The sequence below is a fragment of the Telopea speciosissima genome, chromosome 7 (assembly GCF_018873765.1).
Source record: "Telopea speciosissima isolate NSW1024214 ecotype Mountain lineage chromosome 7, Tspe_v1, whole genome shotgun sequence".
NCBI lineage: Eukaryota > Viridiplantae > Streptophyta > Magnoliopsida > Proteales > Proteaceae > Telopea > Telopea speciosissima.
In genome coordinates this window covers 49843911-49854028 of record NC_057922.1, presented here as the reverse complement: position 1 = coordinate 49854028, position 10118 = coordinate 49843911, and the positions used below count along the sequence as shown (strand labels likewise).

The 10118-nt window shown below is 38.2% G+C and overlaps 1 protein-coding gene across 1 annotated transcript; it reads left to right on the top strand.

Moving 5' to 3' along the window:
• Positions 1-5448: 5448 nt before the first annotated feature.
• Positions 5449-8751, top strand: LOC122668652 (uncharacterized protein At4g04980). Its single transcript, XM_043865191.1, has 7 exons — positions 5449-5540; positions 5623-5749; positions 5843-7565; positions 7644-7809; positions 7907-8071; positions 8155-8307; positions 8407-8751. The coding sequence occupies exons 1-7, from the start codon at positions 5454-5456 to the stop codon at positions 8605-8607; spliced, it is 2622 nt and encodes an 873-aa protein (XP_043721126.1). The 5' UTR covers positions 5449-5453; the 3' UTR covers positions 8608-8751.
• The last annotated feature ends 1367 nt before the right edge of the window (positions 8752-10118 follow it).

The window sequence follows — 10118 nt, the reverse complement described above, 5'->3', positions numbered from 1 at the left end:
GATGCCTTGATCTCATTGCTTGGAGAAGACACCTACAAGGAAAAGGAAGCACAAGTTAGAATTAGAAAATTACTTTTTGATAAATAGAAGGTTTATGTAGTTAGGAATTTTATCTCTCTTAGTTTCTATCTTTTTCTTCTTTCTTAGGATTCAAGGCATTGTAAAGAAAGGAGAAGAGAATATTATCTTTTCTTAGGGAATATTTCTCCTACCACTCCCCTCTTCTCTCTTCTCCTCTCTTCCCCCTATAAATGCCCCTACCTTCTCCTCGTAATATTGTTCAAATTATGACTGAAATTTCTTCTTTTCTTCTTCTAGTTTTTGGCTTTCTAAGTTCTAGTTTGATTTCATGCTTTTAATTCCATTGTTATAATTCTTTTGATTCATGCTTTAATTTTATGTCTTCAATATGGTTGTAATAATTCTAGTTTAATTTCAAGCTTTCTAGTCTAGGATTCTAAATTCTAGTGAGAAGATTTAGAAGACTTGGAAGAGGAAGCCATGACAGGATTATTCAAGTGTTCAAGCTTCTTCAATTACATTCATACAAAGCCTAATTAGTTCATGCAATTCAACTTTAATAGAAGGGAGTATCAATTTCTTATTTTTATTTTTGTGTTCTTCTTCTTCTTAACCTCTTAATTCTTCTAGTCTCTAATTTCTTCTTTTTATTCTCTACCTCTTTCTTCTTCTAGTAGTTTTATTTTATTAGTATTTTCATCTCCATTAATCCCTCCATTCTTTTAGGAATTTTAATTCTCCATTATTTTTATTTTTATTTTCATTCTCTATCTCTCTAATTCAATCATGCTTTTAGGACTTTTATTTTTTATTCACTATTATATATTATCATGCATTGTGGTAGGATTTTAATTTAATTATTTTTTTTTTATTTTTTTCAGATTTGGTAGCGCCATTTCAAGTGTGATATCAACTTCAATCCGGTTCAAGCTTTAATGAGTTAGTTCTATTTCTTTGATTTTTAGTTTTTGATTGTGTGGTTGTGACAATTTAATTTCTCCAATTTCATCAATCCGCGTTAGCTACATAATAGGTTAGATGGATGTGTGTTAGGACGTAGATGCTTGTGAGTTAGGATCTATTAGTTTAATTGCCGTTAGTTTAATTCAACAATTTAATTAATTTGGTTTACTTTGCATTGCTTTAAAGTGAGTAAAATAAGGTGGCGTATATCTCCTTGAGTTCGACCCGTAGCTACAATTGATTTGTACGTTTGCGGTTATTATTTTGTGCAAACAATTGTGTTGTGCAATCTTGGAGAGTGTTCCTTGCATTACTTGATTGTGGAATAGCTAAACTCGGAGGAATTGTGTTTGTGGCTCTCGAGGTAAAAATTTCTCCTATTGTTTTGTTTAGGCAAAGTCTCCGTGCACGGTCATGTCTGCCCTCTCATAATAAGGCGTCGAAATAACAAAAAACTCCTATTTGACGCATTGTGCTTCCATCTTATGTGGTTGTGCATAAAACCCTCTTCTTTTGTTTATGGTGAAATTTCTTGCATGGTACAGAGATTCAAGGAAAAGTTAATTTTATTTAGTTATGTTACGATCGAAACTATCAAACAACATAACACACTATCAAATAATTTCCATGTGGCAATTTAGTTGGGATTAAAAAGATTTGTGTATAAGTAGACCCCAAGATCCACTGATGGTCTGTCAAATTTTAGTCCAATCCAAGCTTGCAAAATGGAAAATACAAAATTGAAAAAATTAGGACTACCAAGGGACTATAGTTGGGTGCATGGACATACATGAGAAGGTATGCCTACATATGAGAGAATACATTGTATATCGGTCTAAAATTTAACATGTGGAAAAATGCATGTCATTTCCTATACATCTAGTGTTCAAAATTTCCATATTACTCTTCTGTTGAAAAACTAAAGATATAACGATGCAGGAAAGAATGGAAATCGCAAACAACAATCACTCCAATGTATACAAGGATTTACATGGTTCGACAAGATTGCCTTCGTCCACGGTGAGATGAGATCTATTTTACAATCAATGGAGAATAGGGTTACAACCGCTCATCCTCACACCTCTCTCAGATTGCATTACAGAGAAAGAATCCTCGCTATATTTATAGCGAAACCCTATACAGGAATTGTACCAAGATACCCATATAGTCCTCAAGGCCTACGGCCCTTCAAAATCAACCGACAAACTCAAGCGACGGAATATAAGACATCGTACTCTAACACCCCTCCTTGTCCGAAAAAAAAAACTATAATTTTGCTCTACTATTGGTTGAAGCGTGTTGGAATCTATTTTCCATAATATATAATGGAAACTAGTTTTATCAATTGTAAATATCAAAATATAATATGGGAAAAAGCTGGGCATGCCACTGAGCTGCTCACCCTGTCTGTCTTTCCCCCTTGAAAAAGACCCTAATACCCCTCCTTGTCTAGCCTGGTCACCCATTGGTATTCGCAACAGAGCTTTCCAGACATTTGCAATTCGTGGTCTAATCAGACAACATGTTACTTCGAATACAAAGCAAACTCCTTTCAATCGTACTTTACAAGAGAATCTAATCAAAATAATGAAGGTTAGTTGCATAATATTTGTTTTTATAATTGTGAAGAGATTTTTCACCCCATTTTTAATGTTTATTTTATTTAAATTTGACCAATGAAATGGGTGAAGAGCCCTTTATTTCATAGACTTGCCAATTGGCAATTTGTGAATCTGTCAATGTTGACTAACTTTGGTGAAGATCATCTGGACCCAAATATAATAAATATTTATGAAAGGAAAAATCTAATATTTTTATAGCAAGAAAAAGCCTAATTAATTAACAGCCTGTAGTAGAAAAATCCTTTCCATCAGACCTTGTCAACTTTCTGAGAATCTGAACAGAGGTTAACTACCAATTTATGACCTTTGATAGGGAACCCATCAAAGTTAGTGCTCTATCTAAGAAGAATTGCTGGCCACGAAGAGGTCTTTCTGCATGGCCTTTCAATGGTTCATCGTGTGAGTTAATGTTGAATTTCATATTGAATTCGTTTTCTAGACGAATTTCAGACATTTTTAAACGTATTCGATGATCTAATACTAGTTTGAAATTAATTTTAAGAATAAAAAATGATAATTATGTGGACAATATATTCACCGAATCTATATTTGAACTTAATAATTACATCATAGTTCCTCTGCACGCATGCTAGGACCAATGGGAGCAGACGTGAAAGAATCATAGGAGCGACATTTCCGAATTTCATGGATCCAGGATCTTCTCCAACTACTTGGGTGATCAACTCCTCTCCAACCATCCATTCAACGGCTGGGAGGATTTGGGCATGCATCCTAACACCTTCCAACACCTGGGGATACGTTTCCAAATCCTCCTTGCCATTAGATGGGTGGTTGGAGTTGGAGTTGGAGAGGATCTTGTTTTGTCATTTGCCTCTCTCAATCTAGGCATAATGCACACGCTCCCCCTCACAGAGTTCTTGTTCCTCCTTTTCCCTAATTATGTGAGCCTCCATGTGGATGATATTATTTCTTGGAGATTCTCCCACACTATGGCATGGGGAACCCTCTCTTCCTTAAATATATAGGGGAAGAGAGATCATTTTGGTTCAATCTACAAGGGACAATGAGGAGCAGAGATGAGACACAAGGGTGCATGCATAGGAGCCACGGTTGCTCACTCTTCGACATGAAACTTTCTTCCAAATATTTATTAGGTGAAGAGTTCTTATAGGGGAGTATGGAAGTATGAGCGGAAGCATCAATATGGCAGGCATTTCAGCCTTTCATGGGGGTTGGGAGGTCTTTTTGCTCCCCTCAGTGTCCACCACACTCCCCCCATATAAACGATTTCCCATATTTATTAAAAATAGTTTCAAAGCTTTGAAAACTGAAAAGCTCATCTCAATTATAACTTGTAACAGTTAACTGAGTGATTTTCTTTATCAGCTTTATCCCCTACAATTCCTTGTCCCATCCAGTTCCCCTAGTGCCCCTAACAAGGGGGGCGCAATAACCATTCCACCCCTGCCTGGGTGGGGTCCACTGCCCTTTATTACAGGCACTAGGAAAGAATCCGGATCAGCTATCCACATAGGGATGGGTGGGGACAGATCTGACCCCTCCATAGGACGTGGGTCCCACACCCTAGAGGCGGGTTTCACACCCCCAAGGAGGGTTCAGATCTGTCCCCACCTGTCCTCATGTTGATAGCAGATCTGAACTCCTAGGGAATTGGACCGGTTAGGGAATTGCAAGAGATAATCCCAAACCACCAAAAAAAGGGGGAAAGAAAAAAAGGTTAAAATAAAGTTATATTTTACACCATTGGCCGTGTTTTAAGGTAGCCTTAGAACCAGCTGGAAGTGCTCACGAGTCATGCCTCCCATCTTCTTCAACCATGCCATAGCACACCTGCCATGACAAAGTCAGAAACATTGATCATCTCATGACAGACCAATGGAGCCAAGAATTACACGGGAAACATATTGGTTTTATTTTTAAAAAATTGGAACCTTCTTTCCTGAAATGGCTGAAAGCCGGTTTGATATTTTCTTTCTATTCTCTTTTATTCTCTACAAATAGCTATTCTCTGCTGCAACTCCCCCTGTTTTCAACAGCTATGGTATCCAACTGAAACTGAACTGATTTGATCATCTCAGCCGACCTGGACAGGTAACTTCAAGGATCATCAATGGCGTCCAGAGTTTGCTTCAATGAACAAACTGAAGGATACTGGGTATGGTTACTTCCATTTAACCATCTTCTTTAAAATTTCTTTCAAGTTTTTGATGGTTTCACTACATACAATATTTGGATTAAATTTTATGCTTTCGTTATGAGAGATGGTTTCTCTTAATCTTACTGGGTTCTACTCCAAATGGTATTTAGTGGAAGTGGAAACAATTCTGAGAAAAACCTATAGAGGCTTTATCCTACAATCTTGTCCAAGGAAATTAACTCGTGATTTGTATAATTTGAAAGAAATTAGAACAATTTTATCTTCACTAATCAAACTTCTTAAGTACTATCATTGGATTCTTGATGTAGGGACAGTTGAAAAATAGGGCAACAAATGTTTCAATTTAAGATTTCTACATAAATTTCATCTTTGTTTACTTTACTTTGATAGCATATTAAGAATCATCATGAAAATTTTGTTTTTGCAGGAAACCAAAAGCTTAGATGTTCCAAAAAGTTATAAAGAAGTGCCAGTGTCAAAGATGGACTATTCATATGGATGGGCAACAAACTTGATGTTCTTGGTTGAGCTCAGGAAGAAGGTCACCAAGTTTAGAGACATTATGGACCTTCCACCCTGCAATGGTTCAATACCAATTAGAGAGGTGTGGGCACTCTTCCTTCTTGTTTTCAAATTTCACAGTTTCTTCATCATTTTCCATTATCCAAGAATTTTCTTTTCTGTGCATATTTTTGCAGCTATTAATTATGACTGCTGAGGAACTCCACAGACTTTACCCTGAAGTTGTACCAAGTATTCTAATTCCAGAAATGAATGAACTGTCTGTGCATCAGGTTTGCTATTTATTCATTAAAACCCTCTGTTAGCTTTGTTAATTGATTTTTCCATTAGTAGTCAATGATTGTGTTCTTATAGGGATTGGCACACTTCTACAATGCTCTGAAATCTGTTGGAGATTCATGGGTTAAGAATCACAAGTGTTTGGCCTCATTTGAATGCAAGGAAAGTGATGAAATGGAGAACATTTATTCAGAGGAGTTTGGTATGTTATCTTTCTTTCCGTACAACTTATTCTTTATCATCCTAATAATCAATAATAACAGATCTAACTGAAGCTAGTAATTCATTGTTAAAGGTGAAAGGGTTTTGGAGAAGCTTGCTTACATGATTAAGATGGCAATGGAACTGTTTGATGTGATGGATCAAGATGAAGAAAAGAATAGTGATAAGAGCACATGGGCTTCCAAATTTGGAGAGATCTTAAATGGATCCTACTCGAGCAATGATGGTTCATTTTGTGACTCTCCAATCACCCCAAATTCAGTACTTCCGGAGTTGAGCAACAATTGTGCAAAAAATGGTGAATTTGCAGATTTTCCTTATTCCCCGATTCTTACTCGGTCTCTCAGGACTTCTGTTGGAAAATTGAAACCCATAGATCTAAAGAGACTTTCCTTCCACTTGTTCCCTCATGTATCATCTGATGGTTCCAAAACCACGAATAAAAGGAGCAAGACATCTGAGGAATCTGAGCCAGAGAACCAAGAAGTGAAGAGCAATTCCATGGCAAAGCCACACCCAGCAACAAAGGAAGAAGGTGGAGAAGGCATTATTGCATATGAAACTCAACAGATTACAGTGTTGAGTTCTAATCAGATATCAAGCAATTATGGGGGCAGTGCCAATAGCTTTACAGCTCCCAAGATGGGCGGGAACCCTGTTCCTCCACCATCAGTTGCAGCAAGTGAATCCCCAGTACAGTCACCACAGTCAAAACCATCCATGTTGCTGCCAAATATATCAGAAGTCCCACCTCCAGCACAACCATCAGCAGCCAAGTCTAAGCCAAATGTATCACCAGCATCTGTAGCACCACCACGACAAACACAATTCGCCTTGCTACCAAATGTATCAACACAATCACCACCTCCACCCCCGCCCAAGTTTCTGCTGAACGTATCAACAGCAGCGGCAACACCACAACCACCAACATTGCTAAAAGATGTAGCAGTGCAACCACCACCACAATCACCAGCATTGCCACAAAATGTAGCCGTGCCTCCAAAACCACAACCACTGATATTGGCTCGAAATGCACCACCACCACCAAAATTGCCAACAGATGTAGCAGTGAAACCACCACCGCAATCACCAGCATTGCCACAAAATGTAGTCGTAGCACCGCAACCACAACCACTGAGATTGGGTAAAAATGCACCACCACCACCACCACCATTGCCACAAAAAGTAGCCATACCACCACAACCACAACCACAACCACAACCACTGAAATTTGCTCAAAATGCACCACCACCAACATCACAATCACCGAGACAAAATTTATCGGTGTCACCACCACCACCATTGCCACAAAATGTAGCCGTACCACCACAACCACAACCACTGATATTGGCTCAAAATGCACCACCACCACCACCACCACCACTACCAACACCACAATCACTGACACTGTCACAAAATTTATCAGTGCCACCACCACCACCACCATTGGCCACATTGCCACCAAATGCAACAAAAACCTCAGCCCCAGCCCCACCTCCACCCACACGTCCATCAAAAGGATCAGTGCCATCGCCACCCCCTCCACTGCCACTGAAGAATGGAGCAGCTCCTCCCCCACCTCCTCCAAATGTTGGAACAAAAGCACTAGGTTCCAAGAAAGCAAATCCCAAACTGAAGAGATCGAGCTTCATGGGTAACCTTTATCGAGCGCTCAAAGGAAAAGTAGAAGGATCTAGTACAGATGGTAAATCATCTCATGGGAGGAAGGCTCAGATTGGGGGTTGTGCAGGTGGAAAAAAGAGCATGGCTGATGCACTGGCAGAGATGACAAAGAGGTATTCTTTTCATACTACCAGTTTATTACTCTCCTCTTTTCTCCCCTCCCTCATTCCTCTTTTCATTTGATGTTTCAGATCAGCCTACTTCCAACAAATTGAAGAAGATGTTAAGAAGCATGCGGCAACAATAATGGAGTTGAAAAAAGCCATCAATTCATTCGAAACAAAGGATATGGCTGAGCTTCTCAAGTTCCACCAATATGTGGAACACCACCTAGAGGACCTGACTGATGAGACCCAGGTGTGGAAATGAGCTCGATCATTGGCATTCTTTTTTGTGCTACTTATCAGTAATCATTGTTCTATTTTTCCATAGTACTGAATTATATGAGATGCAGGTGCTAGCAAGGTTTGAAGATTTCCCTACAAAAAAGCTTGAAACATTGAGGATGGCAGCAACACTGTACTCAAGGTTGCATGTAATAGTCACAACACTAGAGAGCTGGAAAATAGTTCATCCTCTCTCCCAGCTTCTTGACAGGGTTGAGTGTTACTTCAACAAGGTAAAACTTTCTCTGTTTTCACACATATCAAAGTTTGAATATTCACCAGATTTGCATTATTCATCCAACAAATTTACATGCAGATCAAGGTAGAAGTGGATGCACTGGAACGAAAAAAAGATGAAGAATCTAAGAAATGTAAAAGTTGCAACATCCATTTTGACTTCGACATCCTGCTGCGGATAAAGGAACTGATTGTAGATGTTTCATCAGGTTGTATGGAGTTAGCACTAAAGGTATGTCAATCATGAATATACCTCTGAAATAGCCATTTCATTCACAATCCATTCATAACAATTATTAACTGCTGAGTGGACATTTGGTATTTCTTTTAGGAGAGAAGAGAAGCAAAAGCAATCATCACTGGAGAAAATGGATCAAAGACCGATGCCCGATTGAAGGCTTGTGTAAAGACACTTTGGAGGGCTTTTCAACTGGCATTTCGGGTCTATACCTTTGCAGGTGGACAGGATGATCGAGCTGACAGATTGTCCAGGGAACTAGCCCATGAAATAGAGATCGATCCTCCTCATTAGTGAAATTTTTTTTTGTAAATTCTCCATCAAATACTAGTATACCTCAGACCTAGGTACTATATGATCCGTGAAATTAGAATCAAATATATATATAGAATAGAAGAATTTTTGTACGTGGATTGCAAGTACCTCTTTAATTGAATTAAGAAAGAGGGAATCTGTTTGCAGTTGTATGAAGAAGCTTGTAAAATTGTATGAAAACACATTATTTCTCCTTTTTTCCTCATTTCTTCATTTTATTCATATTGTTGGCATTATTCATTTAGGATATTTCTTTTCTCATTCCAGAGACTAAAGTACCATCTCGAGCATAACATAAAGTCTCTTATCATATCATATAACAGTCTCTAATCATTTTATCAGATTTCCAATGGCTTTAATCAGATTTCATCCTTCAAAACAGCTATGTCATGTTCAAATTTAGCTATGTAAAACTGATTTTTCATCTTTCATATTCAGTATTTGACATTAGTATATATCATAGACTGTACATGCATCTTGGAATAAATATTAATTTGCTTCATCCGTGCCCCTAATAGAAAGGAAAAATAAGCAGAAAACATTTGCAAAGAACCAACACAAATACAAAAAAAAAGAAAAGGAGGACAGATTGCTGTCCTGATGAAAAAGGCAAGGTGACATGGTTCAGAAACCATGTTCAGCCCAAAAGTGAATACATGTTCATCAAGTCATCCCATCTTCAGTTGAAAATTTTCAGCCCTAAAGCCCCTCTGTAATATGGCCAAAGGAGCTTCCCACACCTCGTTCCCTTAAAATAAATAAATAAAGAAAAAAAAACTTTGTCCAGGAGCGTGACCTATACCAGCATTCCCATGTAAAAAGACATCTCTGCCCCTTGTTTTATAGAGGAGAGAGATAGATAGAGGGAAAGTTGGCACAGGCCATGCTCCTAGACAGAAAACTAACAACAACAACTCAGCCTTATTCCAACTAAATGGGGTCGGCTACATAAATAGGGAAAAAGAACTCTGTCTGGGAGTGTGGCCTAGGCCAGAACTTCCGTGAGTCTATCTCTCTCCAACCCATATCAAAAGACACCTATGCCTCCTTATTTTGAGGAGAAGAGAGATAGACACATGGGAGTGCTGGTGTAGGCCACACTACTTCCCAAATAAATATGTAAAACAAAAATAATAAAAGGGAGGCTGGGAATGAACAACACTATAGGAGTTCAAATAAAAATATATGTGACCAACCTCTTCCCAATATGAACTTGTCCTGAGACCCCTTCCACCCCTTCCAACCCCTTCCCCCCCCCCCCCCCCCACCAAAAAAAAAAAAAAAAATCCCAATATCTCTCTCCAATTTATATTATTCTAACCCATTTTTAATATCTAACTTTTATGTGGGAAAGAGAAGGAGAGAAAAAAATGATCAACATAACCTATAAAAAAAATCCCAATATAATTCTCAATTTTGTAATATTCTAACCCATTTTTCATATCCAGCTCAAATATGCAATTTAATACTCCAACATACACCATTAGTAC

Coding starts and splice junctions, on each gene's coding strand:
- LOC122668652 (XM_043865191.1), top strand. CDS start 5,454: ATGACTGCTGAGGAACTCCACAGACTTTACCCTGAAGTTGTACCAAGT. Junction 7,566..7,643: donor CTGGCAGAGATGACAAAGAG/GTATTCTTTTCA, acceptor TTGATGTTTCAG/ATCAGCCTACTTCCAACAAA. Junction 8,072..8,154: donor TTGAGTGTTACTTCAACAAG/GTAAAACTTTCT, acceptor ATTTACATGCAG/ATCAAGGTAGAAGTGGATGC.